The sequence below is a fragment of the Sceloporus occidentalis genome, unplaced genomic scaffold (assembly GCF_023333645.1).
Source record: "Sceloporus occidentalis isolate IW3139 unplaced genomic scaffold, rSceOcc1.0.p SCAF_301, whole genome shotgun sequence".
In the NCBI taxonomy this organism is placed as follows: domain Eukaryota; kingdom Metazoa; phylum Chordata; class Lepidosauria; order Squamata; family Phrynosomatidae; genus Sceloporus; species Sceloporus occidentalis.
The window spans coordinates 512,592-531,280 of record NW_028317281.1 but is presented as its reverse complement, the minus strand read 5'-3'; the positions used below and the strand labels follow the sequence as shown (position 1 = coordinate 531,280).

The window sequence follows — 18,689 nt, the reverse complement described above, 5'->3', positions numbered from 1 at the left end:
ATCTTCGTTTCCTTCCCGGTTGCCTAGCAGGGGTTAATACGGGGTTAACAACACATCGGAGCAGCAGCAGCTGCCGTGAAGGAACGTGTGTGCAACTCTATTGGTCGTTTCGGCAGGGGGCTGGTCTGGCATCAACGAGTGAATTGCAGAACGCACTTCATTCGTTGATGGCAGGCCAGCCCCCTGCCGAAACGACCAATAGAGTTGCACACACGTACTGAGGTGTACTGTACACAAAATGACCTAGAGACAAATGCTCCAAGGAACTTGGCCTCCGTTTATCATACACAATCATACATCCATAGATGTTTAATAAAAGAATAGGGATTATTTTACATTTTTAAATTAATTTTGGACCACTTGTAATACATGCCTAACATTTGCTACCTATTCACAATGGCATACTTTGCAACAACCCAACTTTTACTGGACAGGACTGGAAAAAAGCAGGACTGTCCACCAAAATCTTGGGTGAGTTGGCAGGTATGCGGATGGAAAAATGTTGGACAAGAACTCTAAAATAGCTTAGGGTTAATGTACGGTTATGTTTAAGATTAGTAGCAGAGCTACAGAGCTATAACTATCAACGTGTATTTGCATACCTAGATAGCTAAATTAGATGGGACAGGACTGGAAAAAAGCAGGACTGTCCCTGAAAAAGTTGTGTCTGTTGGCAGGTATGTGGATGGAAAAATGTTATAGTATGAAGTGTGAGTTATAGCGTTAATGCTAGTGAGTGTAGAAGTGAAGGCCAGGACAAATAACAAGAGGAAAGGTCCTTGTGATTTGTGCATTGTACGTGTATGTGTTGTGTGTTATGTGTTATGTCACTGTGTTATTTGTGTTATTGTGTGTGTTATGTTTGGTTGGTTGTGTATCAGAAGGAAAATAATGAAATGGAAAAGGAAATGGAAAAGGCGAATGAGTGGGCAATTGGCGACCCACTCACCTGTTTCACCCCAGAGCAAAGCATCCAAACACTGTCAGTCCTAGACGTTTGACAGCGGACTTCCAGAGCTCAGACACAAGGCCCTAGCGTAAGCTGGCCACTCCGGTGGAGGTAGCAGGCGTTGCCACACCACAAACAGACGCAGCCAGGGGGGAGAAACTGCCCTTACCATTAGGGACATTTTGGGCATGACTCTAGCCAGGAAGCGAACTAGCACAGAAGAGATGCTGGCACCACCACCACAACCACCACCACCACCAGCAGCAGCATTGAAAAATGGGAAAGGCGAATGAGTGGGCAATTGGCGACCCACTCACCTGTTTCACCCCAGGGCAAAGCACCCAAACACTGTCAGTCTTAGACGTTTGGCAGCAGACTTCCAGAGCTCAGACACAAGGCCCTAGCGTAAGCTGGCTACATTGGCGGAGGTAGCAGGTGTTGCCACACCGCAGCAAGTGCAACCAGGGGGGAGAAACTGCCCTTACCATTAGGGATATTTGAGGCATGACACTAGCCAGGAAGCGAACTGCCATTGAAGAGACGCTGGCACCAGCAGCAGCAGCAGCAGCAGCAGCATTGGAAAAGGTGAATGAGTGGGCAATTGACGACCCGCTCACCTGTTTCACCCCAGGGCAAAGCATCCAAACACTGTCAGTCCTTGGCGTTTGGGAGCGGACTTCCAGAACTCAGACACAAGGCCCTAGTGTAAGCTGGCTACACCGGCGGAGGTAGCAGGCGTTGCCACACCGCAAACAGACGCAGCCAGGGGGGAGAAACTACCCTCTCCATTAGAAACATTTAAGGCATGACACTAGCCAGGAAGCGAACTGGCAGAGAAGAGATGCTGGCACCACCAGCAGCAGCAGCATTGGAAAAGGCGAATGAGTGGGCAATTGACGACCCGCTCACCTGTTTCACCCCAGGGCAAAGCATCCAAACACTGTCAGTCCTTGGCGTTTGGGAGCGGACTTCCAGAACTCAGACACTAGGCCCTAGCGTAAATTGGCTACACCGGCGGAGGTAGCAGGCGTTGCCACACCGCAAACAGACGCAGCCAGGGGGGAGAAACTACCCTCTCCATTAGGGACATTTAAGGCATGACACTAGCCAGGAAGCGAACTGGCAGAATTTACGCTAGGGCCTAGTGTCTGAGTTCTGGAAGTCCGCTCCCAAACGCCAAGGACTGACAGTCTTCGGATGCTTTGCCCTGGGGTGAAACAGGTGAGCGGGTCGTCAATTGCCCACTCATTCACCTTTTCCAGTGCTGCTGCTGCTGCTGGTGGCAGTGCTGCTGCTGCTGGTGGCTACACCGGCGGAGGTAGCAGGCATTGCCACACCGCAGCAAGTGCAAGCAGGGGGAGAAACTACCCTTTCCATTAGGGACATTTGAGGCATGATTTCAGCCAGGAAGCGAACTGGCAAAAGATGCTGGCACCACCACCAGCAGCAGCGTTGGAAAATGAAAAAGGTGAATGAGTGGGCAATTGACGACCAGCTCACCCCAGGGCAAAGCATGAAAGTCTGTCAGTCCATGGCGTTTGGGAGCGGACTTCCAGAACTCAGACACTAGGCCCTAGCATAAATTGGCTACACCGGCAGAGGTAGCAGACGTTGCCACACCACAAACACGTGCAACCAGGGGGAGAAACTACCTTAAACATTACAGAGAAAAAAAATTTACTTTCCAAGCTAAGAGCTGGGTAACCCAACTTGGGCAGATTGAATTTAAGAAAGGCAATCTGCTCCATCAGATGAGGTGCCATGCGTGAGCGCTGTGGACTCAGTATGTTTCCAGTCATAGAAAACACGCGCTCACTTTGAACAGTGGTTGGCGGACATGATAGTAGCTGCTGCGCAACCCATGAGAGTGCAGGCCACACACTCTTCTTTTCATCCCAGTAGCTAAGAGGATCAACATTAGGCGCAGAAGGAACTTCACAGAGGTAAAGTTTGACCATTTCAGCAGCACTACTCTCCTTTCTGCTGCTAGCTCTGTCAGATGGTCCAACTATACTCCCAAGTGCCTCTTCCCAAAACGCAGCTGCTCCACTCAGCTGTGTTGTGCTGCTTGTGGCACTGCTGCTGATGCTGCTGCTAGGAGTAGCAGACCACATCATCTCTTCCTCCTCCTGCACCTCTCCCTCCTCGGACAGCATTCCCATTTTACGCTGCCAGTCACGCACCTTGTTGACCAATTGCTCCCGGTAGCTACTGAGAACATTACATTTCAAAGCTAGCTTTCCCTTAATTCTTGGATCGCAAAGGCACGCTAGCATCATTTCGGGACTCTCTTCCATTCGTTTGCGAAGGTGTACTTTTAGCAGATCCTTCAGCTTCCTGACTATGGCTGCTACGTCAGGATGTAGAGTGCCACCTTGAACAGCCTCACGGTTTCCAAGGAACACATCCATCTTGCTGCCTAGATGGGAGAACACTGGGATTACCTGGGCCAGACTGGCAGTGTTTGAGCTTAAATTTTCTGTGGCATCCCTGAATGGTTTAAGGACTGCCACTAGCTGGGCGATCACTGTCCAATCCTCCCTATTCAATGGAGAGGTAATCCCAATATTGTGCTCTGAGGCAAGATTATGGATTGCCCTCTGCTGCTCCAAAATCCTCTCCAGCATGTCTAACGTGGTGTTCCACCGTGTACTGACTTCCCGACGTAGGCAGTATACGGGAAGACCTGACCTCTCTTGCTCTTCCCTCAAAAGTTGGCTAGCCTTAACACTATGGTGAAAGTGCCCAGCGATCTTTCTGCAGCGGGACAGAACTACTGCTGCCACATTAGTTCCGTCTGACATTGCTGCCTTCACTACAAGATGGATGATGTGGGCTGCACAGCGCACACCAACAATATGACCATCTCGCAGCGCTTTCACCATATTGGCACCTCCGTCAGTTACCACAAAACCAACTTCAACATTGGTGCCCGCCTCTGCTCCCACCCAAAGGGTAAACATTTTCCTCATTGCATGCAGAATATTTTGGGAAGTGTGCTTTTCATCCATCACTTCTGCATGGAGAAGGAAAGATCGGTAGCCTGCTGCAGCAGCTTCCTTAGACACACCGGGCTGCCACCAGTGTGCTGTCAAAGAAAGAAAGGCATGCTGGCCGCTAGGTGCACTCCACAAATCTGTAGTGAAATGAACAGACTGACCAGCAGCCTTGGAAAGCTCCTCTTTCACTGCTGCAACACAGGACCGATACAATGAGGGGACAATGTTCCTGCTGAAAGTGGAACGTGATGGGGGGGCGTGGCCTGCTGCTCAACAAGATGGCTGCTTAGGCTTTGTGCTCTGCGGTCCCTCTCCGATGTTTTAAGCTATCAGTGCGAATTCTTCACCTTTTTTTAGCTATGGGGAAGCACAATCGATTACCTGGCACCCCCAGATCACAGCCGCAAAAGGAAAAGAGCTCCCATACCTCTGTTAAGAAGTATTTCCAGGGTCTGCCTGAGCCGGATTTCGGAGACTCTGCTTCCAAGATGGCTCCCTCTCCCGCTAGTTCCCACGAGGATGGTGCGGACGATAATGCTTCGGAAACATCTCACCTGGAGGATCCGGCACTCCGTCAAGTACTGAAAATGTTGCCTACGAAGGAGGAAATGATACCTCTGATCGAAAAGGCTACACAAAGCATAAGGGAGACGCTCTCTGAAATTCGTTCTGACGTTCGCCAGCTGGGAGAACGGGTAGCTGCTACAGAGGAGGACAACGTACGCATTATGGGCACGGTGGATCTCCTGTCACAACAATTCTCGTCTCACACCAAAACGATTAAATTGCTGTCGCGGAGGCTGGAAGATCTGGACAATAGAGGCCGGAGGAATAATCTTCGGGTTAGGGGCCTGCCCGAATCGGTTTCCCAGGAAGACCTGGCTTCTACCCTGCAACATTTATTTAATACCGTTCTTCAGAGGGCTCCGGACACCCTGATAAAGTTCGACAGGGCTCATAGAGCTCTGCGCCCCAGAGGCGATTCTGGGGGTCCCCCACGAGATGTTATTTGTCGGCTACACCAAGGACCAGATTTTGCGCAAATGTCGCTTGCATCCGACCCTCAAGTGGCAAGATGCTGACATCTCTCTTTTCCCGGATTTGTCCCCCATAACATTGCAATCAAGACGCCTCCTGAAGCCCTTAACGACGGCCCTACGTGACGCTTCCATCCCTTACCAGTGGGGCTTTCCGTTTGCCCTTATTGTGCGACAGGATAACTCTACGCACGTAGTTCAACAAGCTTCGGATGTGCCAGCGTTTCTGGATGCCCTCGGACTTCCCAAAATACATGTTCTGGACTGGGAACCGTCGTTCGAGACTCCTTCGTCGCTTCGAGACCCTGCGCTGGAATGGTCCCCTAAGCCGAGAAGACACAACCGCCAGAAGACGCCGCGCCTGTGATTATCCTTTGGATCCTGGGTCTCATTCGACCTCCATCCTTATGGCGGCGGACTGTCTAACTTTCGCAACAGCGAAATTTCTTATTGGTTTTTTTTGTGTATGCCCTGAGCCTTGATACTCGATCCTGGAGTGTTCTGATGCTACCTGGGTTTTATCTCCTTAGGGATGTTTTTTCACACACGTGCACTGTACACTCACACTTTCCCTGGGGCCTAGGGATTTTCTGTTCTGGCCTCTATGGTCTTCCCTGCACACTCTTATAGGGCCTTGGTGGCATGCTTTTTATTTCCGCATGATCCCTGCTTATGTTTAGTTTTATCCACATCACGCATGGGGACTGTTGCCTTATTTTCACCAGGTCCTGCCTATTCTGCCCCCTCCTGGTCTGCATACGGAATGTTGTGGTTCCAGGCTTTAACACTGGCTCTGCTTCTTCTCGATCACACACACCCACCCATCCACATACGGGACAAGGTTCTCTTTTGTTGTACGGGGTTTTTTGTTTTTTTTTTGTTTTTTTTTATATGTACATTGTGATATACGCTCGACTATACGTTCCCCTTTTTCCCCCATGTTTCTACCCCATATAGGGGTTTCTATTGCTCGCACTGACCTATTGCTACGTTTGCACCTTTGGGTGCCTGGCGGAGAGGCTGCAGTTGCCACTCTGATCTCCAGCCATTACATTGTTTGTTTATTTTTCATACTAATTTACACTGCATTGCAGCCACACCTGGCCCCACCAGAGCCTACCCTCCGAGTCTTCTCAGGCTTGGTTAGGGTTATTGGCCATGTTCTTGGTCCTCCGGCTCACACATGGATGCTTCGGCATCGGGATTTCTTTCTGCCCATGTTTGATTTTGTTTTTTGGGTTTCTGTTAATTGTTTTATGTTATCTGTTCCTTTTCCGATGGAGAGTCATGCATACTGCTTACCGTAAGATGTCGCTTCCTGGTCTTTACCAGTTTACCATTGTGTTATGTCTCTAGACTCACTTAGGTTTACGTCACTAAATGTCAGGGGCCTCAATAAACCTCAACAGCGGTCCAAACTGCTTTATACTTTACAGTCTTCTCATACTCATGTTGCGTTCCTTCAGGAAACGCATTTTCTTTCTTCAAAACAATTTGCGTTAACAAATAAATACTTCCACTCCGCTTATTATGCTAGCTCGCCCTCCTCTAAGACTAAGGGGGTTGCGATCCTCATCCACAAATCTGTGCCGTTCCAATGTACGGACGTGTGGAAAGACCCAGGGGTCTGTTTCTCAAAGGCTATATTGGTGCCCATATGGTCACTATGGCCAATATCTATGCCCCCAATAGGGATCAGGTTCTCTTCTTGGTGAAAATGCTATCTAGATTGGCAGACTACCAGGAGGGCCTCACCATCTTTGGGGGGGACCTCAACATGGTACTGGACCCACACCTTGACTGTTCTGCGGGTAGGTCCCACATCCCATATTCAAAAATCAAGCGTGTTAGGCGTATGCTGTTGTTGAATCAGTTGGCGGACTCCTGGAGATCCCTACACCCGACCACCCTTGACTATACGTTTTACTCTTCCTTACATGACAGGTATACCCGCATAGATGCTCTTTTCATTTCACACAAACACCTCTCTTATCTGCGCTCCACCTCTATCGGCGCTCAGACTTTTAGCGACCACGCGCCTGTTCACCTAGTTATTAGGTTACCCCACGCCCCTAAAAGGCAATGGTGTTGGCGACTCAACGAGAATTTGCTGGGTATCCCCTCACATATTGACGACTTCTGTGATCACCTTAAACGCTATTTTGCTGAAAACGATTTGGAAGGTATATCGATCCCGACGCTATGGGAAGCCCATAAGGCGGTCATTAGGGGGCACTTTATCCAATTGGGGGCCAGGCTGAAACGGTTATGGTCGCACGGAAAATTGCTGAACTTGAGATCCAGCATAAACTCTCGTTGGACCCAACTACCTTGACTCAGCTGTCTTTCAACTCTTCTTGACTCAAAGATGAAAAAGAAGTTCCTTGCTACTAGGAGCCTTTTCTATGAATTGGGTGATAAGCCTGGGAAGCTTTTAGCCCGTGCATTACGGGCAAAGAGGATCGCCACCTTTATCCCTAAGATAAGAGATTCGAGTGGAACCTTGCGCCATGAAACTAGTGAGATAGCTAAATGCTTTCAGGAGTTTTATACTAATCTGTATAATCTATCATCCAGCCCCGATCCGTGTGTCTCCCTGTCTGATTTATCTGACTCTTACCTAGCGAAGCATCTTCATGTCAGACTTCCGAGGGACGCTCGGCGGGATTTGGATGCTCCTATAACAATGGATGAGTTGGCGAGGGTGCTTAAGTCCATGCCAAGGGGAAAATGTCCAGGCCCAGACGGCTTTACCCCCCTTTACTATCAGAAATTTTTGCCTATCTTGGGGCCTTATATGATATCTCTGTTTGGGGCTATGGCTGGAGGTACCCTCTTGGATTCCCAATCTAATACTGCTCATGTCACTGTTTTGCCTAAGCCGGGGAAGACCCTGAGCTCTGTAGCAGTTACAGGCCAATTTCACTCATCAATACCGACTTAAAGCTCCTGGCGAAGGTCCTTGCTCTGAGACTGCAACCCTTTCTCCCTAAATTAATCCATCGAGACCAGGTAGGATTCGTGCCCGGTCTGGAGGCTAGGGATAATATCATCAAGGTCCTCAATTTGATTACCGTAGCTAAACGCCGGGACACCCCTCTATTGCTTATCTCTATGGACGCTGAAAAGGCGTTTGACCGGGTGTCTTGGCCGTTCCTGTTCAAGCTTTTAGAGGGTGTAGGACTCGGTCCGGGTTTTACCCAACAGATTAGAGCCCTCTACACGCACTCTTCGGCACGAATCCGAGTTAATGGTATTCTGTCTGACAAGGTTATACTGTCCAACGGCACGCGGCAAGGCTGCCCCTTGTCCCCGCTCCTCTTTATTCTTTTGCTGGAGCCGTTGGCTAATGCTATACGTCTTAATCCCCATATTAGGGGGGTTGGGGTTGGGGGAACGGAATATAAATTAGCGATCTATGCCGACGATATGTTATGCTCTGTTACTGACCCTCTCACCTCCGTTCCGCATGTCATATCAGAACTTGATGCTTTTTCCGCCATTTCCAATTACAAAATCAACCTACAAAAATCGGAAATTCTGGGTATTAATGTCCCCCCGGCCCTCGGCTCTCTTCTCGCTAGGTGTCACCAATTCCGCTGGTCTGATGACCACATTAAGTACTTGGGGGTTAATATTACGGCGGATCCGGACGACCTCTACGCACGCAATTTTTTACCCCTCTTATCCTCATGTTCCACAGATTTGCGGAAATGGTCGTACAAACATATCTCTTGGTTTGGCAAAATGGGGGTCCTTAAAATGAATATCCTGCCACGTTTACTTTATTTGATTCAATCTCTCCCCATTTTTGTTCCTAGGACCTTCTTTAAGGCTTGTCGCAGGACCTTCGCCAGGTACATTTGGTCTGCCACCTCGCCCAGGTTGGCGTATTCGCACCTATCTAGGTTTAAGGCTGCAGGGGAATGGGTCTGCCTGATGTTGAGGGGTATTGGGTGGCTTCGCACTTGCGGAGGGTTGTGGAATGGACGCGTGGCGCCCCTGCACTCTGGGTGCAGCTGGAACCCTCTTTCTTTACTTCTCCAATATCAGTCATACCTTGGGTGGCCGAAACATATCAGGTCCCCACGGTTCGGCCACACCCCACCATAAGCCCCACACTTGCGGTCCTTAGGCGGGTACGGCTTAAATACCACCTCACAACCTTTCCTAGCCCTCTTATGCCACTGTCTTTCAATCCAGATTTCCTGGCTGGTACGGATGGTTCTTTCACGCGCCCATTTCTCTCCTCTGGGGAGCGGATTCTCCGGGTCTCCCGGTTACTGCATAGGGGCGCCTTTGTTCCTCTTGCAGACCTTCTTCGAGGTCCCAGTTCAACCTTCACGCTTCAGTACCGATACCATCAGATGAAACATTTTGTCTCCTCGGCTGCTCCGCTCGGTCACATGGGAAGGCCTCTCACACCTTTTGAACTTGTCTGCGACGACTCCACCAATTCCTCCCACCTTCTTTCCCGACTGTACAAAATATTTATTGACGCGCGCACCACTACTAAACCGTATTATCTCAGCCTCTGGGAGGGTGAACTGGGCCTGACCATGGAGACGGATGACTGGGATAAAGCTATTGCCCTGACCCACTTTTGCTCTATGTCTAGTAGGATCCAGGAGTCTGCCTTCAAATTATTAATACGCTGGTATAGGGTCCCAGCGGAGCTTCATCGTTTTTTACCGTCAGTCCCGCCTGACTGCTGGAGAAGTGGGTCCCTCGAGGGTACTTACCTTCACCTGTGGTGGGAGTGTCCTCTGATAACACCCTATTGGGAGGCCATTATACGGGTCATTAAACATGTGGCTGATCCCGATTTTACTGTTGACCCCGCTAGTATCCTCCTCCACATTACCAAATCCTCACTGGGCATGTATAAGCGTTCTCTCACAATTCACCTCCTTAACGCTGCAAAGTCTATAATTCCTAGATTTTGGAAGCAGCCTATAACACCCCCGCTTTCTGCATGGCTACATAGTGTGAATTTAATTTACCAAATGGAGGAGCTGGTGCATTCTTCGCGAGGGTCGGCCTGTAAGAATGAGCTGAAGTGGTTGCCGTGGCGGTCCTTTTTGTCATCCTCGGCTTTTGTTAATATACTAGGGGTCGGCTCCCCAGCTTAGTCCCTACTGGGCTTGGAACTCGGAACTCGTGTTCTCCTGCTCTTAGCACTATACCCCGTTTTGAAGGCCTTCTACATACCTCCCGGGTTCACCTATTTGAATACATCTGCTGGTATGCTTTTCGTACTTTTCCTGCGCGATTCTCCACTGGTTGGGATTTACATCCCTGTTATATTGTTGTAGTTCATTATGACTCATTCTCCTCTCCTGTACTCATGTATTAGATTTGCATTTTCTGTGTGTACCTGTAGAAAGCACCTTTAAATCCCGGGATATATAACCTTCACCCATCTGGCTTTCCTTTAACTACTACAGATTCCTCGTCGTATGAAACTCCACTTACACCAGTGGCTTAAAACAATGGGTTTATTAAAATAACAGATACATATATATATGAGTATACAGAGAAGCGTCTGAAATACAAGGCTCTATGACTCTAACTATACTATGCTAATGACTATATGTGTGCATGTAAGGATGGGGTGTCCCTGTCACCTTGATGTTATCCTTCCTTCTTTCTTTCTGGTTCTCTCTCTTGTCTTTGTTGCTCACACAACACCTTTATAGCCACTATGCCCAAACAGTCCCAGCCAATCATCTTCTTAGTTTGTGTCCACTCATCCTTAGGAAGGCACAATCTTGTACCTGCACCAGCTGCCTGTAGAGACCGCTCTTGTCCAGGAAGTTAGATTGCCCCCACAGTGAAGTTGATGGTCCTCAGGGCAAATTCAGGGTGGGTTGATATTGTCTCCTGCAATCCTTTTGTTGTAGGAGAAACACGTGCTTGTCTTCAACCCAGATACTATCTCCTGCAGTCCTTTTGTTGTAGGAGATTGTAGATTGTATCTCCTGTTTATTGTTCCCACCTGGTAGAGAGATAGCTCTTTGATGTATTGTGAGTTCCTGGACATTTGGGTTTCGCCACTAGTGTAATTCCTTGAAACTGGTTTACTCAAGAGGAATCCCATTGTGTTGGGATCCAGCTGTTGTCCTTGGAGATTAATAGTTGACTTATATTTATTACAGTACCGCTATGTGGCCTCGTGTTTTTTTTTTTTGTATCCAATGTTTTATTTTTTCTGACATGTACCGAGGTCTGGATTTGATGTGGTTTTGCATATGTACGGGATACACCTGTGTATTTCTTCTTTTAATGTCAGCCTGATGCGGTTGCATTCATACATGCATATTGACCAATGTACAAATGTATGCAGATACTGACCTATTTGTATTTTCATATTTTTTTAATAAACGGAGAATTGAGAAAGTGGAACGTGACGGAACTGTATATTGTGGAGCCACAGCCGCCATCAATTGTTTGAAAGGCTCCCCTTCGATCATAGAGAAGGATGCCCCTCCAACAGCAATGAACTGACCAATCAGTCGCGTTACTTTATTGGCCTGCTGTTTGGGCATTGACCTTTTGGATTGGAATGCCACAAATTGTTCCAGGGTGGGCTGGACATGCAGTGTTCCAACCTGCCTTGGTCTCTGGCTGCCAGCACTAGCTGCTGCTGCTGCTATTGGCTCAGAAGAAGAAGCTGTTGGGGTTTTTCCACGGCCACCAGCTATGCTGCCTGCACTAAGTTTTACTTCTGCATCTTTCCCCAATAGCACAGCGTTGTGTTGAGTGCTGAGGTGATGATTCATGCTAGCACTGGTAAAATGGCCAGACACTTTCCCTCTGCTTATTAGCTTCCCACAATGTTTGCACTTTCCATAGCGCCCTTCTTCAACATTTTCAAAGTGCTCCCAAATTGGGGCGCACATAGCCTTGGAGTGTGCCTTGGGTGCTGCTCCTACTGCTCGGGGTGGATGAACAGAGGCAGAACTAGTGGTGGTGGGACTGCTGGTAACAGTACTGGCCATAGTGGGACTGCTAAATGCTTTAGATTTGCTAGGTTTTGCTGCTGCTGCTGGTGGTGGTGGTGATGGTGATGATCGTAGCGGAGAAGGTGGAGGCTAAGGGGAAAATTGTGCACTAGTCATTTGGACACTGCTCCCTGAGGAATCTGATTCCTGACCACTCATCTCCTCTACTTCCTCTGGCTCATAGTCTAGCTCTTCATTAGCCAGATCGAATGGAATTCCTGCTAGGCTGGAGCTAAGACTGATATCGTCGTGAGACTCGTGACTAGTAGTAGTGCGAGCAGGAAGAATAGACTCTGCACTTGGCCTCTCAGTCTCAGGCTCCTCTGCTACCTCGCTAGGTGGAGTTCCACTATGTGTAGCCCTCTCTCTAACTGTCTTTACAAAAATTTTGTAAGGACTTGGTGGCTTGCTAGAGGTACTAGGAGGACATGGCGTGGCGGTACCAGTGGGAACAGTAGGCGCATCACTAGTGGTGGTAGAGGCGGTGGGGGTGGTGGTGGTGGTGGTTTTCCCTACAAAGGAATGAGATCGCTTTGGTTTGGGACCCCTCTGAGTCTTGCTGCTAATTTGGCTCTGCTTGGTACCTTGCATGCTGCTTGTGGATGGGGAAGATGCTGCTTGGGGCAAAAGGCACTTCTTTTTAGTCACTGGGCTGGTACTACTTGTGCTACCCTTTAACTTTGAACGTGCTTCTGGTCCTTTAGGCTTTCCGTAAAAAACCATAGAGTTTGTGGGCCTAGCCGCACTACTACTGCCTGCTTTTGGTGCCTTTCCTTTACTTGATGATCCTTCAAGCAATGCTTCCCCAAATGATAAGCGAGAGCTTGGCCTACTTGGCCGACTAGACTGGCGCAAAGGCTGCATCTTAGAACTGCTGGTGGTGCTGGTGGTGGTGGTAGATGGAGTTTGTCCCTCCTTAGTCCCAAAAGGAGAATCCATTTCAAATTTTGTGTTGTGTGTGTGTAGTGTAGTGTAGTGTAGTGTTTAAAAAACTATAAAAAAAAAAAAAAAAAAAAAAAGGAAAAACGAATTAAAGACTAAAAAATTAGAGGAAGTTCTCTTCAGTGCTACTGCTTAAAAAGTAAAACTATGCACTACTGCACTGTGCTGTTGTGTGCAATCTGGCAAAGTGCTAAAGTTATTTAAATTATTAACTCAAGATTAACTATTTAATAACTAGCAGTATTTTATTTTTAATTTGAATTTACACGGGCCTAAGAGCTTAGCCTACTACTATGCTAGCCTAAAGCTATATTTCCTTACTATAAGTCTACCTCTAGGCAGACGCTCTCAAACCCACTAAACTAAAGTGAGGAAGTGAGGTTAAATCAGATTCAGTATATGATTTATTAATTAATATTAAGTTATATAATATTAATAGATTAGAAATAATTCACTTATATATTATGTATTATAGATAGAAGAATATAGATTATGAATTAGAATTTAGAATTAGAATTACTTATATTATAGATTATGAATTAGAATTTATATTGTTATATATTATTTATAATATAGTATAGATTAAGATTAAAGAAGATTAGAATTATTTTAGTACTACAGCTAGTAGCTTGAAGCTTTGCTTAGTACAGCTCGTCACAGTCAATTTTTCTTGAAAAGAATTAGAAATAAAATAAAATGTCACAGAAAAACAGTTAGCTTCACTGCTTGCTGAACAAAAACACACAGCACTTATGCGGCTGCACTCACTAGCCCAACAAGTTCACTTCACTGATGGACTGAGGTGAGCAAAACACTAAGGGTACTTTTAATAAAATTGAAATAAAATGTAAAATAAATGAGAAAATCTTTGCAAAACAGTTAACGTCACTGCTTGCTGATCAAAAAAAAACACAGCACTTATGCGGCTGCACTCACTAGCCCAACAAGTTCACTTCACTGATGGACTGAGGTGAGCAAAACAAATGAAATAAAATGAAAGATTATTAAGAAAAATTGACTTGGTCTCTTGCTGTTGCTAAAACAAAGCACAAACTATAGAGCTGCAGCACCAGTATTTTATAATGAATTCAATTATTAATTATAATAATTAATATTACTGATTTTAAATTAGACACTAGTAGATGAATGTCTACAGTACACTCTACACTAGTATACTATAGTATATATATATATATATATATATATGACTGACAAATATATATATATATATAATATTATAATGAACTATTAAATTATAGATTCTATTAAATTATTATTTTTAAATTCTATTTAATTTATTTAAGCAGGACAGGCAGTAGGCACTAGTGCCAGCCCAGGGCAAGGGCACCCCAGTGCCACTGAGACACTGGGTGCACTGTCAACTCAACAGCACTTACACTACAGTTGATGACAAATTAAATAAAAAAAAAATTAAATTAATCAAATTATTATTATTAATTATATTAAGTAGCACTGAAGTGAGGATGAAGTACACTGTGAAAAATGGCAGGCTAAGGCTTACCAGTCTCACACAGAACAGAACAATCTCTCTGTAACGCTCGGATGCAGCACAGCAGTGTTGCCAAAGCAGTCACAGCGAAAAATGAATGGATCTCTCAGGCAAGCTCTGGTCTTATAAAGGCGCCTTCAGAATTCAAAAAACAGCAGCACAGGCATTGGACGAGACCCTTAGCATGACGTCACAAGAGTGAGCTGATTGGACAGACGAGATCAGCTCACTCCTGTTTGAAATTTTGGCGGCTGCGCGGCAAAAACGAAGACGATCACGATCTTCGATTCTTCGTGGTTGTGAGTCTTCGTCTTCACCTACGTTTTGCCGGCACTGTATTCTCTTCGGCGTGTCTTCGGAACGAACAAAAAAACGAGCGTTTTCATGTTCGCCCGAAGACGAATGCGCAAGTCTAGTGCTAACCATATGTGCCATGTCTGGAAATGTAATTGTACACTGCTTATACTGCATATTACTGAAAACTGAAGTCCTACTGTAACATGTATTGCCCTGCGCTGTGTTAAAGTACTGCTTATTGACTATCTGTACCAATGTACCTTTATCAAACCACAAGCACAAAATGTTTGTTTTATCATAATCAGTTTTGTATAATAAACTTAAATACGAAAACCAGCACGGCTCCATCCCGACAAAGTCCTACTTCATCTTTCTAGTGCCAGTTCTGTCTAGCACTGAGAGGGTCAATCGCAGAAGTCTCGGAAAGGAAGCAACGTTTGGCAGGTGTACCCAGTCAAGGACCCTGGACCTCTCATCACAGTACCACACAAAAGGTTACTGTACAAATTGTCAGAAATACTGTTAGGGGCAAATATACCGTATTGGCTCGGATATAGGTCGCCCCCTTATATAGGCCGCACCCTAAAAGTTTGGTGCTTTTTTAAAGAAAAAGTTTTTTTAATAGACATGCTGCCACTCTGTCCCCCCCCGAGATATACTGCCACTCCCCCCCCGAGATATGCTGCCACTCTGTCCCACCACGAGATATGCTGCCACTGTCCTTCTCCTCCCCCCCGAGATATGCTGCCACTGTCCTCCTCCTCCTCTCCCGCCGGCCCCGCAAGACACCCGGGAGTCTGCTCTGGTAAGTCTTGGGGGCAGAGGAATTCCCGGCAAGGGAGATTGTTAAAGCACATCGTGCAGACGTGCCGGCAGCGGAGGCTGTTTACGTGCATCGCTGCTGCCGGTGAACGTCTGCACGATGTGCTTAGACAATCTCCCGTGCCGGCACTCCCCCCATGGGAAGTGCTGGCAGGGGAGGCTGTCTGAGCGTATCAGAGAGTAGGATGCAGGTCCCCTGCACCGCTGCGGGGGATCTGTATCCTAACCCTGCTGCCTGCCCGGCGCCCGGAACTGCATGTCCCGGGCTTCGGGCACTAGACCCCGAATATAAGCCGCACCCCCACTTTAAAGACTTAAAGTGGGGGAAAAAAGCGCGGCCTATATTCGGGCCAATACGGTATATACTTGGATTAGAAATGGGCTAAAAGATAGAATCCAAAGAGTAATTGTAAATGGAAATTTTTTAGGAGTACCTCAAAGGTCCTCTTCTTTTTATTTTGTTTATTAATTATCTCCCATATTGAATTGAGAGCCATGTATCAGTATCATTGACACAAAATTAGGTAGGGTAATACAGTCTAACCTTGATGTTGCTTCTCAGCAAGAGGACTGGGCAGGCAAGTGGCAAATTAAGTTAAATACAGACAAATATAAGTTTATGTATTATAGGAAAAATAACAACAATGCATCATATACTTTAAATTATATCTCACTGGGAAAAACTACTAAGGAGAAAGATTTAGGAATAAACATAGAAGGGGTATTGCTTCACGGGAGCAGGATATCACCTTGCCAAAATATGTCAATGGTAAGATCTCACCTAAAGTATGAGTTGCAATTCTGGGCATAGGTCCTTAAAAAACATACCTTTCACTAGTTTAAATCAACAATATAATCTTCCTCACAGTAATATCTTAAAATATTTTAGGATAAAACATTGCTTAAAAAAACACTTGGATTCCTCGGGGGGGGGACTGAAAGATGGGATCTCTAAAATATTTCAAAAACCCGATATTAAAAAGACATACGCTAAATGAGTTAAGTGCATAACTTTAAAATATCTCCCATCCTCTCCAAATGTCAATATTTTGAAGTGGGAAAAAGATTTAAACTCTTCGATATCACTAGAAGATTTGTATATTTCATTCATCAAACTTACAAAGTGGGTTCACGACTTATCTCTAATAGAAGCACACTACAAAGTCATTAATAGATGGTACTATGTTCCTGTCATTTTAGTCCGGATGTTTCCTCAGATAAATGATACTTGTTGGTGTTGCAAAGAATCTTGTGGCTCACACCTTCATATTTGGTGGGGCTGTAAAAAAACTTCTAAATTTTTGGAAAAGAGTTATAGATTTTTTGAAGAGTGCAGCTAACATTACCATACCCAGAACCCCTATATCAGTTCTTCTACATTTGACCTGGCCCACCATGCCCCAATCAAAAATGGTCCTCGCAATTCATAGCTGTTTAACAGTTTAAAAAATGATTTCCAGAGAGTGGAAACAAAACGGAGATTTTGAATGGATTAAATTTAAAAAACAATTAGAGTGCCAACTCAAAATGGAATTGGGGGTTAGCAGAAAAAACAACATCGCTAACAAAACAACAAGCTCTGCCTGTGTTACCTCCGCAAGTGACACGGTGGAGCCACACAGGCAGAAGCGGTAATGGACGTTCGTTGGTAACCACCCGATCGCCACAGACACGCCGCAGCAGCTCAACCAGAGCCGTCACTGTCAGATGGGCGTGCTCTATCGCCGTGCACGCCCCTCCATGTACGTGCCGCGTGCACACCAGAGCGCGGAGGAGATGCGCGAGCGGCACCTTGAGGGAGCCGCCCACCAGTGACCGAACGACGTGGGAGCCCCGTGAAGAAGGTAGGCATAACACATTTGGGGTTTACTTTCCCTAAAATACCTGTGTATGTGGAATTTGATATGTCTATTTTTGTATACATGTATATTTATCTTGTCTTTTTTGTATGCAATTTAATAAATAGTAATTTGAAAAAAAAAATATACAGTTTCTTAAATCAACAGGTGTAATAGTTTTTACTGTGCTTCAGGTCTATATATATGCAATAAAAATATAAAAATTGCCAGAAAAAAGAAATTATGGAATTAGAAAAGGCGCAAAGGTGGGCCAACAAATTAATAAGAGGATTTGAAGATTTTAGTTATGAAGAGAAACTAAAAAAAGTTGTATCTATTGAATATATGCTAGACAGCGTGGTAGAGGGGATATTACAAAACTGTCTAAGTATGTGCATGGCCAATTTAAAGAGCTCTCCAGTGACCTGTTAACAGAAATGAACAAAGAACCATAAGTTACATTCTGATGAGTAGCCGTTTATCAATGAACTAGCTATATGTCCAAGAAAGTTACCAGTATGGTAATCTTATTGTTATTTTAATAGTAAGTATACTTTTTGAATTGTAGTATTACAAGACAACGTATTTCAGACCTTACCTTAGTTCCTGTTGTTGGCACAAGTCCTATAGCTCCCATGTAAGTACTCCCAATTGTCTTGATTTTTTCAATGTCTCTGTAGTACTCTTTTTCCATTAGCTGTACCAAAGCAACAATTATGGCACTCTTAGTCTCAATACATGTAATTATATAATGTATACATGTAATTATATAATGTATAAGGCTTACAGTTCTTTTTATTTTGATTTCTTCCTTCAATAAAACACTGTATTATTCACAAAACACCCTTATTGAGGGTTTTTACTTTTAAGCAGTGAAAGTTAGAGTAATTTTTGCTGTCAACCCTTGTGTCACCCAAACGTGCTTAAATGGACCTCACTCCCTACCAAGGAGACTTAGAAGTAAAGGGGGCTCATGTTTTTTTTTAAGTTAAACTCCCATCCCCAGGGCATGGATGGGGTCTGTATAAAGGGTAGATATTTAATTTAACCACTCCTTCCCATCAGAAGTGGAATGGGTGGGCACAGCTTTTTACAGGTTTATTACTCCCCATGAAAGAGGTGATGATGTGCAGTGCTTCATTATGAAGTAAAGAAAGCTAACCAGTGAAATAAAGTACCCATTAGAGTCACAGTGGATATCCAGATCCCCAAAACTACATCTTCTTAGACAGCACAAAAAGGAAACGTGAAACTTGCTTCCAGCCACTGAAGTCTTTAAGTGACATTTCGA

The 18,689-nt window shown here is 45.6% G+C and overlaps 1 protein-coding gene across 1 annotated transcript in view; it reads right to left on the bottom strand.

Moving 5' to 3' along the window:
* LOC149275033 (adenylate cyclase type 1-like) overlaps positions 1–18,689 on the bottom strand; it is a gene marked incomplete at its 5' end in the record, with an annotated part of 677,365 nt that overhangs the window by 146,956 nt on the left and 511,720 nt on the right. The window contains one exon of the mRNA XM_089504957.1: positions 17,997–18,095. Coding sequence (XP_089361083.1) covers positions 17,997–18,095 — 99 coding nt within the window. The remainder of the gene's footprint in view (positions 1–17,996; positions 18,096–18,689) is intronic.